This window comes from Vombatus ursinus, unplaced genomic scaffold (assembly GCF_900497805.2).
Source record: "Vombatus ursinus unplaced genomic scaffold, bare-nosed wombat genome assembly UNPS02014809.1, whole genome shotgun sequence".
Lineage (NCBI taxonomy): Eukaryota > Metazoa > Chordata > Mammalia > Diprotodontia > Vombatidae > Vombatus > Vombatus ursinus.
In genome coordinates, this window is record NW_020954587.1 from 14,074,980 (window position 1) to 14,100,709 (window position 25,730).

At 36.4% G+C, this 25,730-nt stretch overlaps 1 protein-coding gene across 1 annotated transcript in view; it reads left to right on the forward strand.

Annotated features, from left to right (window-relative positions):
* The first annotated feature begins 222 nt into the window (after positions 1 to 222).
* The window catches only part of IFNAR2 (interferon alpha and beta receptor subunit 2), a 52,992-nt gene continuing 27,484 nt past the window's right edge, over positions 223 to 25,730 (forward strand). The window contains exons 1-6 of the mRNA XM_027875586.1: positions 223 to 559; positions 7,354 to 7,441; positions 13,388 to 13,423; positions 19,717 to 19,840; positions 21,128 to 21,297; positions 22,225 to 22,382. Of these exons, the coding sequence (XP_027731387.1) occupies positions 7,381 to 7,441; positions 13,388 to 13,423; positions 19,717 to 19,840; positions 21,128 to 21,297; positions 22,225 to 22,382 (549 nt within the window). The 5' untranslated portion in view covers positions 223 to 559; positions 7,354 to 7,380. The remainder of the gene's footprint in view (positions 560 to 7,353; positions 7,442 to 13,387; positions 13,424 to 19,716; positions 19,841 to 21,127; positions 21,298 to 22,224; positions 22,383 to 25,730) is intronic.

Consider the following 25,730-nt stretch of genomic DNA (forward strand, 5'->3'; position numbering starts at 1 on the left):
AGAGGTTTCCCCCCTTATCCCCAGGGAGGGATGGATTCAAAAAAATGGTCTGTAATGCACTGTACACAGTTCATAAGCACCCCCAAAGCACTGCTCTGTCTCTCCACGTGGGGGCTCAATGCACATCGTTTAAAGAATAGCATTGACGTCACCATTTTTCTCATTCTTTTTCCTATTTCCCCGCCCGCTCTCATACCCTGACTCCACCCCCCCACCCCTTCCCCCACCCTGGGCTCTCTTTCACCCGCTCTCTTTCGGTTGCTAGGATTTTCCTCTCTTGTGCAAGATGAGGTGAACGGAGTCTGGCAAACACATTCCGAAGGCGGCTTTGGTTCGCTTTCTAAGATCGGGATCTGTGATCTTTTCCCTCTGCCTGCTCCACGGCCTCTCTCCCTCCCCCAGACTACACCCGTAGCCCCCTCCTCCCAACACCCTTCCCAGTCGCCACCCTCTTCCTGGCCCCCCCCCGACCCCCAGCATCCCTGACACTCCCCCGGAGGACAGAAAGCTGGAAGAGGCAATGACGGAACCTGAGAAGCCGAGACTCAGCGCTGCAAAGGTAAAGCTACATAGTTGGGTTTTCTTTTTGGGTGGGTGAAGGGAAAGGACCTAGAAGTTCATCTAATCCAACCCCATTTTAAAGATAAGGCCGGAAGTTGTGATTCGAATCTAAGATGTCTGTGGCCAAATACAGACCCTTCTCCTCTCCACCACTCTCCCGCAGTTAATCAATAAGCAATTAAACTCCAATTTATTAAGCTAATTATTAAACCAGAAGCAGAGCGATTCGTTGAAGAAACAACCCACCCCACCCCAGCCAGTATCTGCCCTCAAGGAGCTTGATATAACGGGAGAGACTATGAACAAAAAAATAGATCTATAATACAAGATAAGTTCATACTTTGTAGGTAGAAATGGGAATGTACTTGCAGCTAGAGGACTTGGGAAAGGTCTCCAAAAGGTGGCATTTGACCTGAGTCTTGAAGAAAAATTAGGCATTTTAAGAGGACCAAATGACAAAGAAGAGCATTCCCGACATAAAGATCATCTAGTTCTAGTGCAAAGACACGGAGACAGGACTTCCCGGAATTTGAGAGATGAAAGGGAACTCGGCAGCTTTCTAATCCAACCTGTACAGGGAGGAACACCCTCCCACCACTACAATAACAGATCCAACTAGTGTTCGTCCGTCTTCTGCTTCGGGAGACCTCCAAGGAAAGGGAACTGTACTTCTTGAGGCAACTTGGTTCAATTTTGAGTGACTAATTTTTAGCGAGTTTTTCTTAATATTAAATCTAAATTTACTCCTTGGCAGCTTCTCCTCACTTTTCTTTCATAGTTTCACTATGGTCTTGTTCAGTTTTTTTTTTTTCCTGGAAATAGTATTTTTTAATTTTTTCCATTTACATGTAAAAAATAGCTTTCAATATTCATTTTTTTTATAAAATTTTGAGTTCCAAATTTTTTCTGCCTCCCAACCCCCATTGCCTGAGATGGTAAGCAATCTGATATAGGTTATACACGTGCCACTCCGTAAATGTATTTCCACACTTCCTCATGTGGTGAGAGAAGAAACAAAAGGAAAGGGGAAAGCCACGAAAAACAAATAGCAGTGAAAATAGTATGCTTTGGTTTACATTCAGACTCCATAGTTCTTTCTATGGATGTGGATAGCATTTTATATTATGAGTCTTTTGGAGTTGTCTTGGATCATTGTATTGCTGAGAAGAGCTAAGTCAATCAAGTTGATCGTTGCACAATGTTGCTATTACTGTGTACAAGGTTCTCCTGGTTTTGCTCATGTTCATGTAAGTCTTTCCAGGTTTTTCTGAAATCTGCCTGCTCATCATTTCTTATAAGACAATAGTATTCCATTGCATTCATATACCACAACATGTTCAGTCATTCCCCAATCTTTGCCACCATGAAAAGAGCTGCTATAAATATTTTTGTATGTGTAGGTCCTTTCCGCTTTTTTATGATCTCTTTAGGATACAGACCTAATAGTGGTATTGTTGGATCAAAGGGTATGCACAGTTTTATAGCCCTTTGGGCATAGTTCCCAGTTGCTCCCAGAATGGTTAGATCAGTTCACAACTCTACCAACATTGCATTAGTCTCCCAATTTTCCATCATCTATCACTTTCCTTGTCTGTTATATTAGCCAATCTGATGTGTGTGAGGTGGTACCTCAGAGTTGTTTTAATTTGCATTTCTCTAATCAATAGTGATTTAGAGCATTTTTTCATGTGACTATAGATAGCTTTAATTTCTTCATCTAAAAACTGCCTGTTTGTATCCTTTGACTATTTATCAATTGGTGAATGACTTGTATTCTTACAAATTTAACTCAGTTCTGTACACATTTGAGAAACAAGGTCTTTATCAGAAACACTTGCTGTAAAAAATGTTTCCTTTCTGCTTTCCTTCTAATCTTGGTTGCATTGGTTTTGTTTGTGCAAAATCTTTTTAATTTAATGTAATAAAAATTATCCATTTTGCATTTCACAATGTTCTCTCTCTCTTGTGTGGTCATAAATTCTTCCCTTCTCCATAGATCTAACAGGTAAACTATTCCTTGCTTTCCTAATTTGCTTATAAGATATCACCCTTTATGCCTAAATCATGTACTCATTTTGACTTTATCTTGGTGTACATGTGAGATGTTGGTTTATGCCTAGTTACTGCCATACTGTTTTCCAGTTTTCCCAGAGTTTTTTGTCAAATAGTGAGTTCTTATCCCAGAAGCTGAGGTCTTTGGGTTTATCAAATAGTAGATTACTATAGTCATTGACTACTGTGTCTCGTGTACCTAATCTATTCCACTGATCTACCACTCTACTTTTTAGCCAGTATCAAACAGTTTTCATGATTGCTGCTTTATAATATAGATTTAGATCTGGTACAACCAGGCCACCTTCCTTTGCAATTTTTTTTCATTAATTCCCTTGATATTCTGGACCTTTTGTTCTTCCAGATGAATTTTCTTATTATTTTTTCCTAGTTCTATAAAATAATTTTTGGTAGTTTGATTGGTATGGCTCTGAATAAGTAAATTAATTTAGGTAGAATTATCATTTTTAGGGGCAAGATAGGTGACACAGTGGATAGAAACCAGCCATGGAGTGAGGAGGACTTGAGTTCAAATCCAGCCTCAGACACTTAACACTAGCTGTGTGTCCCTAGGCAAGTCACTTAGCCCCAATTGCCTCACAAAAAAAAAAAAGTCATTTTTATCATATTAGCTCAGCCTACCCATGAGCAATTGATATTTTTCCAATTGTTTAGATCTTTGGATTGACAGCTGTCATACAACTTGTTCTAAAAATCAGAGTAGGCTGCATTCAAAGAAGCATAATGTCCAAAATTATGCTTTTCATTTAATTTCTGGACACTACAGTTTAGAAGTGAAATTAACAAACTAGAGAGCATCCACAGTAGGGCAATAAGAATGGTGAAGGAAATTGAGATCATGCGAAATAAGGAAGGAATTTTAGGGTATTAAACTTGAAGAAAGAAGATTTAGGGTGAACATGACAGCTGTATTCAGGTGCTTAAAGAACTGTCATGTGCCACCTAAAATTAATAACCAACAACTTTTGGTTATTGACCAAAGTTAGTTTTGTTCTTACAGTTAATGAACAAGCATTTAAGTGACTACGATGTACTGGGCACTGTGCTAGGTAGGATCTGGGCGGGGGGGGGGGGGGGGGGGGGGGGGAGAGGGAAGGGCGGAGGGGATATAGAAATGACGCAATTTCTGCCCTCAAGGTGTTTCCAGAGAGGCAGCTGGCCATAGTGGATGGAGCACAGGATTTAGAGTCAGAAAGACCTGAGTTTGAATTCCACCACAAAAACTTACTAGCAGGGCAGCTAGGTGGTGCAGTAGACAGAGCTCTGACCTTGGAGTCAGAAGGACCTGAGTTCAAATCCGACCTCAGACACTTGATACTTACTAGCTGTGTGACCCTGGGCAAGTCACTTAACCCCAATTGCCTAGCCAAAAAACAAAAAAAAACTTACTAGCTCTGTGACACTGGGTATGTTACTCAACCTCTCTCAGCCATAATTTCTTCATCTGTAAAATGGCAATAAGCATAAGTATCTCACTGGTAGACCATGGATCCTCCTTTAGATCACACCTTCACTCTTCTCCTTCTATGCTACACTTTTTGATCTCATTACCCCTCTTCCCCATTTAATTACTATCACTGTGCTGATGGTTTTCCAATCTAACTATCCTGCCTCAGTTTCTCTACTGACCTCCACTCTCACATCCCCAACTGCCTTTCAGACATCTTGAATTCAATATGTCCAAAATGGAATTCATTATACCCCGCCCCTTTCCCTTTTACTATGGAGGGCAACACCATCCTCCCAGTCCCTCAGGCTTGCAACAGCTAGGAGTCATCTTGGCTTTTTCACTTTCTCTCACCTCTCCCATATCCCTTCTGTTGCCAAGTCCTGTTAATTTCATCTTTGTAGTATCTCTCATACATACTCCCTTCTCTTAACAGTTCATGCCTGAATTTATTGCAATAGCCTGCTGGTGGGCCTGCCTGCCTCAAGTCTCTCCCCATTCCAGGCAATCCTCTATTTAACCAGTAGAGTGGTTTTCCTAAAGTGCTAATCAAGTCTCTCTCTCTCTCTCTCTCTCTCTCTCTCTCTCTCTCTGTCTGTCTGTCTTTCTCTCTCTCTCTCTCTTTCTCTCTGGTGGCCAAGAATTGGAAATTGAGGGGATGCCCATCAATTGGGGAATGGCTAAACAAGTTGTGGTATATGAATGTAATGGAATACTATTGTTCCATAAGAAATGATGAGCAGGAGGACTTTAGAAAAACCTGGAAAGGCTTAACATGAACTGATGTTAAGTGAAGTGAGCAGAACCAGAACATTGTATATAGTAACAGTCACATTGTGCAATGACTGACTTTGATAAACTTAGCTCTTCTCAGCAATGCAATTATCTAAGACAACTCTAAAAGTCATAATGGAAAATACTGTCCACATCCAGAAAAAGAACTATGATTGTGAATGTAGATCGAAGCAAACTATTTGCTCTCTTTTTTTTTTAATTTCTTCTTTCTCATGATTTCTCCCCTTGGTTCTAATTCTTCTTTACAAGATGACTAATGTGAAAATAGGTTTAATATGAATGTATATGTAGAGCCTATATCAGATTACATGCTGTCTTGGGGACATCAAAGGGGAAAGAGGGAGAAAATTTAGAACTCAAAATCTGATGGAAGTGAGTGTTGAAAACTAACAATAAATAAATAATTAATTTTTTTTCAAAGTACAGCTGTGACCCAGATACTCCCCTGCTAGGCATATACTCCCAGAAGGTCAAAGATAGAAAGGATTTATATATTTGGTAGCAAAGATTTAGAATTAAAGTAGATGCCCGTATATTTGAGAGTGGCTAGACAAATTGTAATATATGAATAGAATAGAATATTCTTGCCTTGTAAGAAAAGATAAATATAATGAATTCAGAGAAATATGAAGTGTTGCAGAATGAAATACCAGGAAAATTATATACACGACTTTGACACTGTAATTGGGTGGGGAAATTGTAATGGCTAAAATTAGCCCTGAATGAAAGTTGAGAAAATATTTCTTGTTTTTGTAGCAGTAACAGACTTATGGGTGGGAAGTACTGTTTTGCTTAAACTGAATAGCTTGTTCCAGCTCCATTGAAATCGCCTTGCCTATATCTGTCTAGGAAGAAGGGGAGCTTCCTAGCAACCATTCTGCCGCATTCTAGGCACTCTCTCCAGTCTTCTACCATTGCTCAGAAGTGGCCTTACCTACCACCCAGAGGCCAAATGCCAACTGCTATGAGTTCAGGAGGAGAGGAGAGGAATAGGGGATTTCTTGGCAAAAGACCTCAATTTTTTTTTTTTTTTTTGGTGAAATATAAGGTGAGGTCCTCTGCAGGGTTGGGGGAGGGGAGAACGTGGGAAGATTGAGGTTGGATGGAAAGGTTTGGAATAGTGGCTGTGATGAGCAGATTAACAAATTGATTAGGGAGGTGTAAAAAGTTTGTCTTCTTTCAAGGAGGGCTCAGTTGAAATTATGTACCAGATTTGTAATCAGGATCATTTTGTTTCTGTAGGTTCATTCAGTAGCTTGTGACTAGGAGTAATTCACTGTTTGGGCTCCAAAAGATGATTAGTTATAGGACCAGAAGACAAGGGATTTCAGTGTATAGGATAGTGTAAAGTTAAACCAATTCACCAAGGAGTAAAGAGTGTGAAGAGAAGAGAGTATAGCCAGGGCAAGAATGAAGACCTAAGAAACAATGTTACATTCAAATACAAAAATTTGTTCACTCTTTCCTTGTCAATGGGCATTCTTTTTGCTATTACAAATATTGTTGCTAATAATATTTTGAAATACATGAGATTTTTCTGTCCTTACTCTCCTTATGTCATATGCCATGTAAAAAGATTAAAAAAAAGCTGGATAAAAGGGTATAAACATTTTAGTAACTAATTGGTCAATGAATATTTATAAACACCTGCTACATGCTCAGCACTTTACTATATGCTAGCGAAAGAAATGGGCAGCTAGATGGTGCAGTGGATAGAGAACCTGGCCTAAAGTCAGGAACTCACTCAGGTGAGTTCAGTCTAGGGCCTCAAGCACTTACTATGCCTGTGTGACCCTGAGCAAGTCACTTAACCCTGTTTAGCTCAGATGGAGAAGGGAATGGTGGACCATGCCAGTATCTCTGCCCAGAAAACCCCAAATGGGGTCATGAAAGATCAGACACAACTGAAAATGACTGGACAACAACAAAAGGAGACAAATCTGTAGTAATGGGACAAGTCCTGTCCTTAAAGAGTTTATATTAATAATTTTTCTCCCATAATTCTAGAGTGATTTCCAGAACAGTTCAACCAGTTTGACACTCCCAAGAGTGAATTAATATGCTTGTCTTCTCACAGCTCCTCCAACAGGGACTGCTTCCATCCCATATTATCTTTGCCTCTTGATAGATGAGAGGTGAAACAAGTTATTTTTATTTTCATTTCCTTTATTTTTAGTGTTTTAGAACTTTTTTCTCATGTTGCAGATCATTTGCATTTCATCTTCTGAAAACTGTGTCTTTTGATCACTTATCTGTCAGGAAATGGCTCTTCGGCCATGGTGTGTGTGTGTGTGTGTGTGTGTGTGTGTGTGTGTTGCCCACAGCACCCACTACAATGTAGTCATAGTTGGAACTAATATTAAATATTTGTTGAATTATGTCTTTTGTCTCTTGTTGTCTTGGCTTTGCCCATTTAATATTTGTATTTTAATAGGCTCTTTAAAATCAGATAATGTTTTCATTTAATGTCGTTTCAGATGTGAAAACAAGATAAGTTAATCTTAATGGCAATGCTTCTGAATCAGTGCACCATATTTATTGGATTACTATTTTTCTCCCCCTGGGGTAAGTTGCTTTTGTTTTTCAATCTTACGTGCATAATCATGTGATCATTAAAAGTTATGTTAGAGGGTAACAGCCATTGGTAAATCTCTTTATGTCCTTTGAGGAATAACTTGATATTTGAGTATTCCTGTGATATACTCAATGTGTCTATTCCCTTCACTGGTACAGATTGTAACACATTCATGCTTTCAACTTCTGCGCAATTTTTTTGTCTATATTCTTCCATACTTAGAATATTTTCTGGGTACCAGTACAGTAATTGGGCTGTCCATCTACTTTCCTCTGATATCATTTTATTAACAACTTACTTTCTTTTCTAATTTTACATTTCCTGTATATCTTTTCTGCCACTTCTGGTTCATAAGTCATCGCTGATGATTTGTGGCAGGCCTACTTACATCTACCATGCATCTCTCCACTGCCTATTGGTTCACCAACAATTTGGAATTTTTTTGGAGTTTGTGGTGTTACACAGTTCACAACTTTAACCATGCCATGTCATCACAGGGAGAATATTAGTGTGAAAAATAGGTTTCTGTGTCACAGAGCAATTTAGGATCATTGAAGGTACTGTGCAATTCCTTCAATGTGATCTAGTCTGCTTATTTCCCCTATTTAATTCTCAGTCTAGCTTATTGTCCATCTGCAACATTCAGATGAATGTATTGTAGGCTTACTTAGTGGAAGCCCATCTAACTGCTTGGCATAATCTGAACAGTATACACTCTTCATTTTTTTTCTTAAAAATTAGCTTGTTTTGCTCATTTATTTTGACTTGAGAAAGACCTGTGGTATTCAAGAGTTTGCTACAGTAGCAAGATGCTGGAGTAAAGGCAGGAATTCACCTGAGCTCTCCCCCAAACCTCTCTAGATACCGGTAAAAAATTACTCTAAACAAATTCTAGAGCAGCAAAACCCACAAAAAGACAGAATGAAACAAATTTCCAGCCCAGGACAACCTGGAAGATTGGCAGGAAAGGTTTGTTTCACCAGGCTGAGAGAAGAGTGCAGTCTAGCAGGGGCAGCAAACCTGGAGCAGGCCTCAGGGGACTGAATCACTGGCAGCTGTGGTGGTTTCCAGACTTCTCAACCCACAAACACCAAAGACAACTTAGGAGGTCAGTAGGAAAGGTCTGTCAGACCTGAGTGAGAGAGGAGCACAGTCCAGCCTTGGCCCCAGCACAGCCCCAGGGTAGTGGCCAGCGGTGGCAGCAGCAGCAGCTGCTTCTGGAGCTCTCAACCTACAGACAAGTGTATCAAACAACTTATCAGAAGAAGATTACAGGGGTCTCTTTGCTAGCACAGAGGCAGGATTTTGCTGCTTTGGATACTTGGATCTGGGTCGCAGTCCTGGGCAGCAGCCCTGGTGCGAGGAAGAGCACTGGCATGGCAGAGCTTGTGACCACAGTGGAGGGAGGACTGTTCTCACAGTTCCAGGACAGAAAAGAGTGCTTGTGGTCATTCACAGACCAGAGCAAAGGCCAGGAAAGAAGTAAACACCTCTCCTTTGATCATACCACCTTGGAAGAATTAAAAACTTACAGGTCCTGGAAGTATCTCTGAAAACACCTGTACAAAACCTCTGAAGCTTGGGACAGTTCACCTTCTGCCCTGGAAGCAGAGTCTTACTTTAATACAGAGTTAAAAATCAATTAATAGGCTAGGAAAATGAACAAACAGTGGAAAAATACTCAGACTACGGAATCTTACTTTGGTGAGAGAGAAGATCAAAACATACAACCAGAAGAAGACAACATAATCAAAGTTCCTACATCCAAAGTCTCCAAGAAAACTGATCTCAGACCATGGAAGAGCTCAAAAAGGATTTTGAAAATCAAGTAAGAGAAGTAGAGGAAAAATCGGGAAAAGAAATGAGAGTGATGCAAGAAAATTATGAAAAACCAGTCAACAGCTTGGTAAAGGAGACAAAAAAATACTGAAGAAAATAACACCTTAAAAAATACCCTAACCCAAGTGGCAAAAGAGGTCCAAAAAGCCAATGAGGAGAATGCCTGAAAAAGTAAAATTGGCTAAATGGAAAAGGAGGTCCAAAAGCTCACTGAAGAAAATAATTCCTCAAAACTTAGAATGGAGCAAATGGAAGCTGACTTCTGGAGAAATCCAGAAAGTATAAAACAAAACCAAAAGAATGAAAAAATAGAAGACAATGTGAAAATATCTCATTGGAAAAATAACTGACCTGGAAAATAGATCCAGGAGAGATTTAATTTAAAAATTATTGGACTACCTGAAAGCCATGATCAAAAAAAGAGGCTAGATATCATCTTTTAAAAAATTATGAGGTGGCACAGTGGATAGAGCACTGGCTCTGGAGTCAGGAGGAACTGAGTTCAAGTCCAGCCTCAGACACTTGACACTTACTAGCTGTGTGACCCTGGGTAAGTCACTTAACCCCATTGCCTAGCAAAAAACAACAACAACAACAACAAAAAACCCAAGAAATTATCAAGGAAAACTGCCCTGATATTCCAGAACCAGAAGGCAAAATAGAAATAGAAAGTATCCACTGATTACCTCCTGAAACAGATCCTGAAAGGAAAACTCCTAGGAATATTATAGCCAAATTCCAGAGTTCACAGATAAGGAGAAAATATTGCAAACAGCCAGAAAGAAACAATTGAAGTATTGTGAAACCATAATCAGGCTAACACAAGATTTAGTAGCTTCTACACGAAGGGATTGGGGGGGGGGGGGGGATCCTGTTTGGAACATGATATTCCAGAGGTCAAAGGAGCTAGGATTAAAACCAAGAATCACCTACCCAGCAAAACTGAGTGCAATCAATGAAGGGGAAAAAAATAGACATTCAGTGATGTAGATGAATTTAATGCACTCTTGAGAAAAAAATGAGAGCTAAATAGAAAAATTGACTTTCAAATACAAGACTCAAGAGAATCATGAAAAGGTGAACAAGAAAGAGAAATCATAAGGGACTTATTAAAGTTGAACTGTTTACCTTCCTACATGGAAAGATGATATTTGTAACTCATAAGACCTTTCTCATTATTAGGATAGTTTGAGGGAATATATATAGACAGAGAGCAAGAGTTATATATATATCTATCTATCTATCTATATATATATAGAGAGAGAGAGAGAGACAGAGAGGAAGAGTTGAATATGAAGGGATGATATCTAAAAAATAAAATTAAGGGGTGAAAGAGGAATGCACTGGGAGAAGGAGAAAGGGAGAAGTAGAATGAGGTAAATTATCTCACATAAAAGAAGCAAGAAAAAGCTTTTACAGTGGAGGGGAAGAGGGGGAAGGTGAGAGGGAATGAGTGATTATAATTGGCTTAAGGAGGGAATAACATACACACTCAATTTGGTATGGAAATCTATCTTACCCTATAGGACAGTAGAGGGGAAGGGGATAAGAGAGGGGGGAGTGATAGAAGAGAGGGCAGATTGGGGGAGGGGGTAACCAGAAGTAAACACTTTTGAGGAGGGACAGGGTGAAAGGACAGAATAGAATAAATCGGGGGTGGGATAGGATGCAGGGTAATATAGTTAGTTTTTCACAACATGACTATTATGGAAGTGTTTTGCATGACTACACATGTATAACCTATATCTCAAAGCAGGGGTGGGGGGGTGGGAGGAAGGGAAAGAATTTGGAACTCAAAGTTTTAATAACGAATGTCAAAAATTGTATTTACATGTAACTGGGAAATAAGATACACAGGCAGTGGGACATAGAAATCTGTCTTGCCTTACAGGAAAATAGAAGGGAAAGGGGATAAGAGAAGGGGTGGGGGATGATAGAAGGGAGGGCAGATTGGGGGAAGGGATAATCAGAAGCAAAACACTTTTGAGGAGGGACAGGGTGAAAAGAGAAAGAATAGAATAAACCAGGGTAGTGGGAATAGAATGAAGGGAAATACAGGTAGCAATAGTAACTGTGGGAAAAAAAAATTTTGAAGCAAGTTTCTCTGATAAAGACCTCATTTCTCTAACACATAGAGAATTGTGTCAAATTTATAAAAAAAAAAAAGAGTCATTCCTCAATTGAAAAATGATCAAAAGATATAGTGTTCAGATGAAGTAATTAAAGCTGTCTATAGCCATATGAAAAAATACTCTAACTCATTATTGATTGGAGAAATGCAAGTTAAAACAATTCTAAGGTACTACCTTATACCTGTTAGATTAGATAATAGGACAGAAAAGGTAAATTACAAATGCTGGAGGGGATGTGGGAAAAATGAGACTTTAATGTATTCTTATCGAAGTTGTGAATTGATTAAACCATTCTATAGAGTAATTTGGAATTATGGCCAAAGGGCTATAAAACCATCATACCCTTTGACATAGCAATATCACTACTAGGTCTGTATCCCAAAAGAAAAAAACAAAAAGGAAAAGGACCTATATGTTCAAAAATATTTATAGCAGATCTTTTCTGAGGGTAAAGAATTAGAAATTGAGGGGATGCATATCATTTGGGGAATTGCTGAATAAGTTGTGGTATGTAATTATGATGGCATATATTGTACTACAAGAAATGATGAGCAGGATGCTCTCAGAAAAACATAGAAAGACTTACATGGGTTGATGCAAAGTGAAATGTACTGAGTATAAAGTAACAGTAATATTGTAAAATGATCAGTTATAAATGGCATAGCTGTTCTCAGCAATAGATTGATCCATGACAACTCTGAAGAATTTATGATGAAAAATGCTATCTATCCCCAGAGAAATAACTGATGGTGTCTGAACACAGATTGAAGCAACTGTTGTTGTTGTTTTTTTTCACTTTATTTTTCTTGAGTTTTTTTTTGTCTATGTTTTCTTTCACAACATGATTATTATGGATATGTTTTGCATGACTACACATATATAACCTATATGGAATTGCTTGCCTTCTCAGTCGGGGGGGTAGAGAAAGGGAGAATTTGGAACTCAAAGTTTTTATTAAATGTTAAAATTTTTTTAAAGAGTTTGGTACAGTAAACACAATATCTGCAAACAGAAGCATATAAAGGATGTCGTGATCTTTAGAGAATTCTTTTTCCATTGGAACTTTGTATAGGACAGCCTTCAGAATAGCAAGCCTGTCTCTGTTTTCATGCCACAATTTACATTGATAGTAAGAGGATCAGGGGATAGTTGTTACATGGACCAAGGAATCAAGGATGATCTTAACATGTACAGGTGACAATTTAATGGAGGACAGCCTTTAAAGACTATGTTTTCTTTTGCCAAATTATATGCTTTTTATAACCAGCAAACAATAAATACATCTGGATCTTGTATTGTCTGCACCTTTCCATCAGTTGTGTGACTATGCAAATGAAATCTACTTTTTAAAACTGTCAAACACCTTGCCAATACAGACTGGGCTGGACTACCTCCTACCAAGCCAATTTTTCTGAATAGTCTGTCTTTCTGTTTTCTAGTAGGTTATTGGTTTTTTCCCCACTTTTTTTCCATTATCTTTCCCTCTGTTCTTACATTGTCAGCACCACCACATGATCTCTTCCACCATCATCATCTTAATAATTAACAACTTTTTTCTCTCTTCCAACTCTATTGGTAAATTGCTTGCCCTGTAAAATCTATTATTTATTAGTTAACAAACCATGTTTTCAGAATTTTCCTGCCCTGCTAAATATGTTACATGTGTGTACATATGTATGTTTCTTATTCTAATATTACATACATCAGCTTAAAAATCTTCTCTATCCTAGTTGATTTCCATTTTAATTTACTCAGATTATAAAACTCTGTTCCTTGTGATTACCCATGTTGATTGTCTGGGAGCCATTTAGTTGAAATTTCTATAACATGTGGGAAGAAATACACCCAAAATGCTTTAGTAAGAAGGTAACCAGTAATTACATATGTGCAGTAGTCAACTAGATTGTAAATTTAACTTACAGAAATATTTGTTGTGATTCTAATGTGTTATCTTCTTTTTTCTAGAGTCCATCCGCTTTACATTATCACATACCTCATTGGGTAAGAAATTTTTAAGTGCTTTGAATAAACTTTTAATAGGAATTAGAGTATTTAGGAGTGACTCTTCAGTAAAGTGAGAATAGTAGAATAGTTTTAAACTCCAATTTCCAGTAATGAAACTGGGCAACAGTTTAGTAGAATTCAGAATGGGGGGGAGTGAACAGTGGTCAGTGACCAGAGTTTGTCCTGAATCAGACCACTTTGTGAACATTAAAAGCTTTCAGGTCTCCAGTCTGAGCTGTCCCTGAGACCTGGAGTAACACAACACTTAGTACCCTCCAAAAAAAGTGGCAACAGGACCATTCCAGACCTTCACCGCAGAAATGCACAGTGCCTGATCCTAACATCAAGACCAAAGTCAGGAAGTAGGTTGGAATAATGAGCAAGCAGAAAAATAATTTCACCATAAAAAAAACTGTTATGGTGACAGAGGCATCCAATAAACAAGCCCAGACAAAGAAATATCTACATCTACAAGCAAAGCCTCAAAGGAAACCACAGCTCAGACACAAGTTCAGCTAGAATTCTGGGAAAAGATGAAGAAAGAGTTTTAAATGGTTTTGTAAATGAAATGAAGAACTAGAGGTAAAAATTGGAAAAGAAAAGAGAGCTATGGAAGAAAAAATTGGAAAGGGAATTGACAGGTAGATTAACAAGGAATTAACAAAAGATAAATACCTAATCTTTCTCAAACATCAAACTCTCTAATAATTAGAATAGACCAAATAGAAACCAATGGCTCCATGAGACAACCAGAAATATTGAGACAAAAAGTCAAAAGGCATAAAAAAAATAAAAGAAAATGTAAGATATCTCATATTAAAAACAACTGACTTAGAAAACAGATTGAGGAGAGAAAATTTAAGAATCACTGGACCACTAGAAGGCCATGACCCAACACAGAGCCTAGACATTATAATTCAAGAAATCTTAAAACTGCCCAGATCTCTTAGAATGGGAGGGCAGGGTAGAAATGGAAAGAATCCACCAATCACCTCTTGAATGAAATCTCAAAATGAAAACCCTTAGGATGGTTACAGCCAAAATACAGAACTTCCAAGACAAATCATAAGTACTGAAAGCAGACAGAAAGAAAAAATTCAAGTACCAAGAAGCCATAGTCAGGATCACATGTGATTCAATAGCCACCTCTCTAAAGGAGTGGAGAGCTTGGAATATATTTGAGAAGGCCAAGAATATAGGCTAACAACCAAGAATAACTTATCCAGCAAAACTAAGTACAGTCATGGTGGGATGGGGTAACAGACTATTAATTAAATAGAAGACTTCAAAGCATTTCTGGTGAAAAGACTAGAATTGAGTAGAAACTTTGAAGCTCCAACACAGAAGTTAAGAAAAATATAAAAAGGTAAACTTAATGAACAGTCATAAGGGACAAAACAAGGATAAAATATTTACATTCTAATATGAAGAGATGATACGTGTGTCCTTTCAGAACTTTATCTTCATCATCAGGGGTCATAGAGAGAGTCTCAGGCATGGGAGTATTATATTATATCTTGATGATCTTAAAAGATGAATGAATGGAAAGGCAAGGGAAGAGGTACTCTAGATGGGGGAGGAGAGAGGGGAAAGAAAAGTTATGTAAAATTATCTCACATGATCCACAAGTAGAAGTCTATACAAATGAGGAGGAAGGGGTGGAGGAGTGACTTACACTTGAACCTCACTCTCATCTCAGCTGATCAAAAGAGGGAAGATTAGACAGAAACAGAATTGGGTACAAAAATATGCTTCACTCAACAGGGAAATAGGAGGGAAAGGGGAGAAGGGGAAATTAGAGAGAGGATAGAATAAGGAAGAATTAGTCCTAAACAAAACAAACTCTAAGGATGTACAAAAATATTTATAGTTCTTTTTGAAGTGGCAAAGAATGTGAATCTGAAGGGGTGCCCAGCAGTTTGGGAATGACTAAAAAAGTTATGATATATGTTGGAGATAAAATGAAATTATGAATAGAGTGGTTTCAGAGAATCCTGAGAAGTCCTGTATGAAATAATAGAGAGTAAATTGAACAGAAACAATTTATACACTGATGACAATGTTGTACAGATACATAATTCTGAAAAACTTAGGAACTCTGATTAGCGTAATTACTAACCAAAATTCTGAGCTGATAAAATATGCTATCTTTTGATAGAAACGTGAAAGACTCAGAGTGCAGCATGAGACATATCTCTATGTATTGTGCATTGTTACAATAAAAATATACACAAAAGTGGAAGCACCTTTATGTCCAAGCAAAATTTATTTATCAGCAAGGCTAGCAGTTACCAATAATAAAGGTTAATGGTCCCTTGGTTACCAAAGACACACCTTACAATCAAAGCAGCTTTTTATTCTGTTTGGTGGTTACATAAGGTCAAGTGATGCAAACTAAACTAAGACTGTGATTAATCTATAAGAAAGGCAAAGTGTGGGCTATACAGCACACTGACTGGCAAGAAGGGGTCTCCAGAATCCAGAGCAATGGAGAAAACACAGAATTGAATAACATTTTCTGGAAGGTCAATGCCAGATAGCTAGCACTCAATATCAAAGAGACCCAGAGTCTGGCAAAATATCTCCTGAACAGGTTGACTCATCCACCACTCATCTTCCTTATCTCTCTCAAGAGACAGGACCAGCTTGTAGTCATTAAGATTTGGGTACCTAAGCTCTTACAAACTCTACTACTAAGGTCTACACAATTAAATTCAAATCTGATCCATAGATATAGGTTTCAGTGATTAAAAAAACTTCACAAATCAATAATTAATTTCACAGCATATATATGTACATGTGTGTATGTGTGTGTATATATATACACACACATACACACACATATACACACAATGTAGTTATATATAGTTAAAAATATATATTATATATATATATTCATTTTGGACATGGCCTATAATTTGTCTTCCTTGAGTACGTTTGTATAGGAATTTTGTTTTTCTTTAGTTCTCAATTGGGGGAGGGGCAATGAGAGGCAGAGAAGGTAAATTTTTGCTGATTGAAAAGAATTTAATTTATAAAAAGAAACTGCCCAGAACTTCTGAACGTTGAAACCAAAATGTCCATCAAAGGAACCCACAGACTGCCTTAAAAAAAAAACAACCCTATGCAGCAAACTCTAAGACACATAGTGTTAAATTTAACAATTCCAATGACAGACAAAAGAATTTACAAGCAACCAGTAGAAAGACCCTCAAATATAAAGGAAAGGAATTGGAATAATATGAGATTATTCTGTACCAGAAAATGCAGGGGGAATGGAAAAATGCTTTCTAAAGAGCAAAGGAGCTCACAATGCGACCCAGAATGACATACGATACAAAATTGCGCCTAACCATTAATGAAAAATAGATGTACATTCAATAAAAAAGAAATAGAAGGAAATAGAAGAAAAGCAGAACTAAATAAATTATTTGCTTTGCAAACACCCAAGACAACAGAAATACAAGAAAGGTAATCAAATAACACAACCAAGAACAATAACAATAAATGAACAAGCAAGACCATGAAGATATTTCTTTCTAAAATTACAAATGAAAATTACAAAAGGAGATAAGAGTGGAAGTGAAAGAAAAATAGAAGAAGAGATGGTAAAGAAACAGGCCTGAACCACCATGGACTAAACCACAACACTGCGGAAAATTAATATCTCTTAAATATTTATATCAATAAAGGAGAGAAAGAACAGATCAACAAATTAGGCATTCAACTAAAAATAAAACTAGAAAAAGAACAAATTTAAAACTTCCTAAATAAACATCAAAATGGAAATCCTGAAAATCAAAGTAGAGATTAATAAAAATGAAAGTTAAAAAAAACTATTAACTAATAAATAAAGCTAGGGACTTAAAAAACAATAAAATATATAAACCATTGTTAATTTGATTAAAAAGAAAATCAAATCACCAGTATCAAAAATGAAGTGTGAATTCACAACCAATGAAGTTCATGAAATAAAAACATTCATTGGGAGCTATTTTTTCCAACAATGTGTGTGTGTGTATTTGACAATCTAAATGAAATGGATGAATATTCACACAAATGTAAATTGCCCTGATTAACAGAACAGAAAATAGAATAATTAAATAATCTTATCTCAGAGGAAAAAAAAGAAATTGAACAGGCCATAAATGAGCTCTTTCAGAGGAAAAAAGTCAGGACCAGATGCATTTACAAGCAAATTATACCAAACATTTAAAGAACAATTAATTCCGATACTACATAAACTATTTGAAAAAAATAGGTAAAGAAGGAGCCCTACCAAATATCACATAAATATGAACTTGATCTTTAAACCAAGGAGAGCCAAAATGGAGAAAAGAAACTATAGGGACAGCTAGGTGATGCAGTAGATAAAGAACCGGCCCTGAAGTCAGGAGGCCCTGAGTTCAAATCCAGCCTCAGACCAAACACTTGACACTTACTAGCTGTGTGACCTTGGGCAAGTCACTTAACCCCAATTGCCCAAAAAGGAGAAAAAAACTATAACCCAATTTTTCTCATGAATATTGATGCAAAAATTTTAAAATAAAATATTAGCAAGGAGATTAGTTTAGCTAAAATTAGAAAATCAGGAAATTGTGAGAAAAACTTTGCAAGTTTCTCTGATAAACATCTCATATCCAAGATGTATAGGGAACTGAGTCAAATTATTAAAAATAAGGGTCATTCCTAAACTGATCCAATGGTATTGGATCTAAACCAAGCTATCAATAGCCATATGAAAAAAGTGCTCTAAATCACTAATAAGTGGTGATATGCAAATTAAAATCACTCTAAAGTAACATCTCACAACTATTAGATTGGCTAAGATGACAGAAAAGAAAAATGACAAATTGTGCTGAAGGGGATGTGGGAAAATAGGTATGCTAATACACTGTTGGTAAGAGCTTTGAACTAGTCCATCCTGGAAAGCAATTTGTAACTATGCCCAAAAAAACTACAAAACCAGGCATACTCATTGACCTAGCAGTATACTATCAGGTCTGCACTCCAAAGAAATCAAATAAAGAGGAAAAAGACCTATATGTACAAGAATATTTATTTTTTATTGTTGTTCAGTCATTTCCAGTAATGTCTGATTTTTTATGACCCCTTTTTGGGGTTTTCTCAGCAAAGATATTTGGAATAGTTTGTCATTTCCTTCTCCAAATCATTTTACAGATGAGGAAACTGAAGTAAACAGTGTTAAGTGATATGTCCCAGATGACATAGCCAATAAGTATCTGAGACCATATTTGAACTCAGGTCTTCCTGACCCCAGGCCCTACACTCTATCCACTGTGCCACCTAGCTGCCCATAAAAATATATATAGTGCTTCTTTTTGTAGTTGTAAAGAATTGGAAACTGAGGGGATACCCATCAATTGGGGAACTGCTAAACAAGTTCTGGTATATGAAAATGATTGAATACTATTGTGGTAAGAAATGATGAAGGGGGTAATTACAGAAAAATCTGTGAATTCTTGTGTGAACTGAAACAAAGTGAAGTAATTAGAACCAGGAGAACAATTTACCCATTAACAGCAATATTGTAAGGATAAAGTCGAAGAATCATCTTGTTTCAGTGAAGATTCATTTGAAATTAGACATGAAATATAGCTCTTCTTCATGTTTCCAAGATCCTCACGACCTTATGGAAAAACTCTTTACCTGAACTAATGTTTGATAGATCATGACTTAAATTGGTCTATGGCGTTTAAAAAGTTCAAGAGATATAAATTCTGGGTAACTAATCATTTTATTAATAATACATTTTAATAGAAGAGGTCAGTGGAACTCTCTAATATCAAAGACAATTATGGTGGCGGGCTCACTGCTTATATGCCCTTGGAAAAGCAGGTGTTCCAGAGGGTAGCAATCAATTCTGATTATATTACAATGCGGGGCTGGATCTACTCTAATGAACTTTGATTATGTCATTTACTTCTAAATAACCTTCCCCCTTGGGCAATCTAATCAAAGAATTTATCCTCACCCAAATCTTAGTAGAGCACATTGGGCTTGTAAGGTTGAGTGGAGAAGAGTTAATTCAATCTCATTATCAGTAATGCCCTTTAAGAGACCAAACTTTGAAATGAGGACTATAAAAAAGGGGGAACTTTGGATCTCCCCAAATCATTGGTTGTTAATAATCATTTCTCTCAGGTCTTTGTGTGCTAATTAAACCTAGGTTGCTAGTGAATAGATTAAGAAACAATTGAACATAAGACCTTTTTTTCCCCTTGTTCCAATATTGCTAAGTGTTGTGACTAATTTTTTTCTTTCCTTAGAAATGCCCTTGCAGCCTTGCATTTTAACGATGACATCTCGTAATTTTCAGCACATTTTATCTTGGGAATTAAACAGCAGTGCCACTATACCAACTCACTATACTGTGTCTTACACAGTCATAAGGTCTGTTTTACAATTTGTACTTTGCTAACTGGTTCAAGAGAACCAGTTTTCTATTTGGGGGAGAATACTATTGGGGGAAATCCAGTTGTGATGGATCTAAACATTAAAATAAATTTGTTGACTTTTTCTCTTCCTTTTTAAGCCAAGATTCTTGAAATGTAGAAATGGGGTGAGCCAAAGGAAGAATAACCATTTTTACAAAACAAGTCAAAACCTTAGTTGACCAATGCATTTAGAGTAACCAAACCCACAGATTTGCCAAGTGCACTTAGATAACAAGCTAAACTCATACATTAGCCAAATATATTTTCATACCCAAAGAAGCTAGCCCAAATTCTTTAACAAGTCAAAATAATCATTTTCAGTTTTAGTCATTTTGCTGTTTCCTTAGTTTAGTATGTTAAACTAGTCTACTGTTTTGGTGGGGGGGGGAATTATTTCTTATGTGTCACAAGACTAGGACTGAACTCATCATCCTAGAGTCTCTTATTTCACAAAATTATAGAATCTCAGGGTTGGAAGGAACTAAAGGATATCTAGTTCAACTCATACCTGAACAAGAATCTCCAACATATCCATCCTTTCATTCAGAGGTTCCCAAACTTATTTGGCCTATTGTTCCCTTTAAGAAAAAAAATTACTCAACGCCACTCTGGAAATCTACTTTTTTTTAACCCTTTAACTTTTTAAAAAAAATTTGTGTCATTTAAAAAAACATAGTTTTTTTTTAAACGATGCATCTTACATTTAATAATTTGTTGTAAATTTGTGGGAGTTTTTTCCTGCATTGAAATTTTGATGACTCAGTGTAACCATATGGTATCGTATTGTAAATAAATCATTACATGGACATATTCCTGCACCATTTCCCCCTCTACTTTATCTCCGATGAGGAGGTAACCTTTCTCCTCATCATGACCAACCCTCTATGTGTACCCTTGACTCTAGTTGCTTTCAATCTTCTTTAGAAGTTTATCCTCTCCTCTAATTTTTCCCTGTGTACTGACTTCACTCCTGCTGCAATCAAATACACTTATCGCCTAATCTTCCGAAACATTCACTAGATCATACCATTTCACTAGTTATCATCCTGCTGAAATTACTATCCTCAAAGTTACTAATGATCTCTTAATTACAAATATAATCGCATTTTTTTTCTCTGTGCCTTATAGCGAAGAGGAATCTCCTTCCTTTTATATTTAAAACTTGAGGTATTGACTTAGTTTGTGATTCTCTTTACAGAAGCTTTAAATTGATTGTTACCTATCTCTTTTCCCTTGAACACAGTGCTGATGAAGAATGGAAGGCTGTTGAAAATTGCACACATATCACAAAATCATCATGTAACATGACAGATATTTATGAAATCAATGAAACCTACTATACCAATGTAACAGGCTTCAATGGAAAGGAAAAATTAGTTGAATGTATGGACAGTTTCTTTCCCATAACAGATAGTAAGTTGATTTTTATTGATTTTTTTTTGCTTTTCTACAAGACTAAGGGTGAAGTAAAATAGAATTGACTTGAGCAATAGCTAAATTATTCATTCTGGCATTTTTATCTCTCTTCAGCTCTTCTAATTTCTTTCATTTCCCAACTCACAACAAAACAACACTCTTACATATGCATTTACGTGTGATTGTGTGTAAGCATATTATCTAAAAATTTGAAGAAGGAAAGGGATTGTATCAGTATATGAATAATACCACTTTCTCTCCCAAAGGGATAAGGAACCTGTAGTAACTGCCATTAAATGGTACCTGAAGCAGCTATAATGTCACTCTACCACTCCCCATCCTGTAGTTCCATTTACATATCTCATATTTATCCCTATGCTTTAGATATACTAGTAACTCCAGATGTACCTAGCTTAGTCCTGGAAGCACTCTGGGAAAAAAGGATTGCTGACCCACCCTACTCTGTCTACTATAATGCTTCTAGCTATTTCAGTAAAACAGGTGGTTGTCTTCTAGTCTGAGAATATTAAGTTTTCATGATAACAAAATTCCACGTAAGTAAATAATTTGGAAGACCTTGAGATTCATTGCAATAAAAAATTGGTAGAAATGAATTTGATCTGATTATATTTAGTGTAGTAGACTAGAATTTAGGACACTTAATTAGATTCTGTCCTTAGTGCTCTCACTGTGCATTTTATTATTTTGGGGAATTTACTGAGTCTTTATATCCTTTGTGTTTCCTACCAGTAAAATGAGAATGATTCTTGTCTCAGCTGGGTTCTTGGGCAGATCAAAAAGAAAATATCTGCAAAGCACTGAGATTCTTTGAGGAAAATTTCTTTGTGAAGCAAGTATTATTATTGTTGGTCTTCAGAAGATTCTTAATTATTGACTATTTCATGTGTTTTTTTCTCCAAACAGCAATTTTGGATCCACCAGAAGTTAGTATTTTGGGTTTTAAAGATGCAATTAATGTCACTGTGCATCATCCAGCATCCTTATCTAAGATAAGGAATGAGGAAAAAGAACTTTTTTCATCAGTAGTCATTAAAGTACAGTCAAGTAACACATTAAGCAAGGTGAGTGGATTCTAATATTATGATTACAATAGTAAGAATCTTATAATGTATTATGTTTAACTTGTATAAAAAATATATTAATTCAAAGTATACAGCTTAAACTAAAAACTATTGAAACAGCCTGCTAGTGGGTTTGCCTCAAGTTTTTCCTCATTTAAAACCATCCTCCATTCAGCCACCAAAGTGATATTCCTAAAGTGCAAGTTGACCATGTGACTCAAAGTGGCCTTAATTTGCAAGGAGATAAGCCTCTTCTCGATATACTGTTCAGTAGTATTTGACATTAGCATTTGACATCACTATTACAGACTTTTCTCTTCCAGTGAAAGCATCTCCATCCTTCTAGTCACCAAGCTTCACGAACTCTCTGTCATCTTCAACTCCACACTCTCACTTATCCTACATACAGTTGCCAGATCTTATATTTTCTCCTTCATAACTTCTCTTGAATATGTCAACTTCCCCCAAAATAAGATTGGATCACATATTTCAAGACATAATAAATGAAAATTGCCCAGAGTTATTCAAACCACAGGAAAAACTGAAAATAGAATCTACTGTTAACTTCCTGAAAGAAATCTCCAAATGAAAACTTTCAGGAATGTCATAGCCAAAATCTAGAACCTCTAGGTCAAAGAAAAAAATGCAGCAAGCAACCAGAAAGAAAAAAAAATTCAAATGCCAAGGAACCATAATGCAACTCACACAAGAATTGGCAGCTACTTCTTAAAGGAAAAGAGATCTTGAATGCAATATTCAAAAAAAAAAAAAGTTAAAGACTTAACAAAAAAAATTTACCCTAGAAAATTGAGTATAATCATAACAAGGACAAAGGATATGGACCTTTATTAGAATAGAGGATCTTCAAGGATTCTTGATGAAAAGACCAGTCCTTAGTAGAAATTTTGAAATTCAGTCAAGAGAAACCTAAAAGAGCAAATACATCTGAGAAAATGAAATTGACTTTTCCAGATTAAAGTGCTTGTCCCTCTGTTACTATCAGAAAGGAATCTTTTAATAGTTTCTCATTATGGTGTTACTGATGATGATGATGATGATGATGATGATGATGATGATAGATAACATGGAAAGACCCCATAAGAGTCTTTCACTTTCTAGAATTTCTTTTCTTTTTTGGGGGGGTGGAGGGAGGGCAGGTTGCAGGGCAGCAATTTCTTTCATTTTTACCTTTGCCAGACTTGTGTTGCTATATTTTTTTAACCTGTCTTGTATTCATTCTGTTGTCTGGGATGTTTACAAACCAAATAATCTGATCATGTCAAGTTTTCTTTGTAGAAATCCTTCAAATGCTTCTTTTTTTATGAAATAGCCATCTTTTTCATTGATGATTAAGCTCTGATTTTCAGAGTTCATTTTTGGTTGCATCTTGAGCTCCTTTGACCTTCAGAGCATGTAATACCATTTCCTGCCATACTTCTAGTTGGTACAGAATAGTCTTGTGTCATGTAGATGTCTTTTCCTTTATATTTTAAGGTCTTTCTCCTTGTTAGTTGTAGAATTTGTTCTTTGTCATTGGCATTGTTGAATATAACAGCTATATGTTTTGGAATTTGCAGCATAGTCATTTTTTTTCTAGAGTCAGTCTATGGATTCTCTTGATGAACACTTTGTTTTCTGTGTTCAGAAGTTCTGGGCAGTTTTCAGAGTATTATTTCTTGCATTCTAGTGTTCGGGTTTTTTGAATTGTTATGTTTTTCTGGAAGGCCTGTAATCCTTAAAGCACTTCCCACCTTCAAATCAACTTGTTTTGTTTGTGTAGAAAACATAGTTTCTTGTATGAGTTTCCTCTTCTTCCACTTTCTTTCACTCTTGTTAATTTGCATTCCCAATTAGTTATTTGCTTTTTTATTTCTTCAATGAGACTTGCCTCTGTGGACTCACCTGCTGATCTTTCTGATGTTCAGGTCACAGATTCTGCTCTCACAATTCTTATTTCTTTCTTAAAACCATTCAGGAACATTCTGTTGTGATTCCCTGCTGTCTTGGGAATCCAGTGGCCTCAGTCTCATCAGTAGTCATTCAATTTCCTTTGTCTTCCATTATTTATTCAGTGGTATTTGGACTCATATGCCCTGGAGTCCCTCTTCCCTTCTGTCATTAATATGACAGAATTAATCTTTCCTGTTGGTTTATCAGTAAGTGTTCAAAGTCTTTAACTGAGTTTTCTTGTATTAGGCAGTAAAGTGGCTGAGTTCTGTTGCAAGCCCATTATTTGGCTTGTGCAGCCTTGCCAGATTGTGGTGGCCATTGGGGGATGGGGTGTGTAGGGAGTACTTTAGGGATTAAAGATGAGCTTTCTCTGTTTTTAGTTCATCAGTTAGAGTTCTTGATGTCTTCAAACACAGAAAGAGATATAGTTGCTTATCTTTTGTGCATAATTCCTGTTTTGGAGAGGCTTTGGTTATGAGGATTAGAGAAAATATCAATGCTTCCATTTTTTTGGTCATATTACCTGAAAGTCTTACTTTTTTCTTTAAATTTTATGATATTGTGTTTTGTTGTGCAGAATCCTTTTATCTTCTTATAATCAAACTCATTTTTGTCTCTGGTAATTTCTTCTTTGATCAATTAATGAGATGATTCTTCTTTCCATAGTTAGATGAATTTATTACTTTTTTCTTCCATTTAAAAAATATTTAGATTATTGATTCATTTTTTATTAATGGATCCCAATTCTATGAAATAACTTATTGGTACTTAGAATAGCATCATCGCATAATGGAGAGCCAACCTTATAGCGAGGATGATCTGGGCTCAAATCTTGTCTTTTACATATTCTAGTCACTTGCCCATGCTAAGTTCCTTAGATTCTTGGTGTCTCCAGGCAATTCTAAGATTATGTTACAAAGTAGTTCCCAGTCTGCTTCACTGAAGGAATTTCTACACCTGGAACTCCTCATGTTTTTGAAAATACAAGTTCAGACCAAAAACAAAAAAGTTCTAAAAAATAATTAATTTATATTGCATTAAATCTTTAAGTCAGTTTGAGAAGTAATAATATTTTTAATATATTTGCCCAACCTAACGAATGAAGTGTGAGTATCTTTCCAGTTTTACAGCTCTTCTCTGAATTATGTAAAAATAATTTAAAAGTTATCCTTTATAGGCCTCTTCATGTCTCCTATGTTAAAAAAAACCTCAAATTTATATAGTACCTTATATTTTACAAAATAACTTTATACAAAAAAAAACCTTAACTAATTTTGTCTTCACAACAACCATGTGAAATTATTATCCTCATTTTATAGATGAGGAGACTGAAGCTGAAAGGTTGACTTTGCTTAGTTTTATCAGAAAGAGAAGAGAATCAAAAGGAGAAGAGGCTAA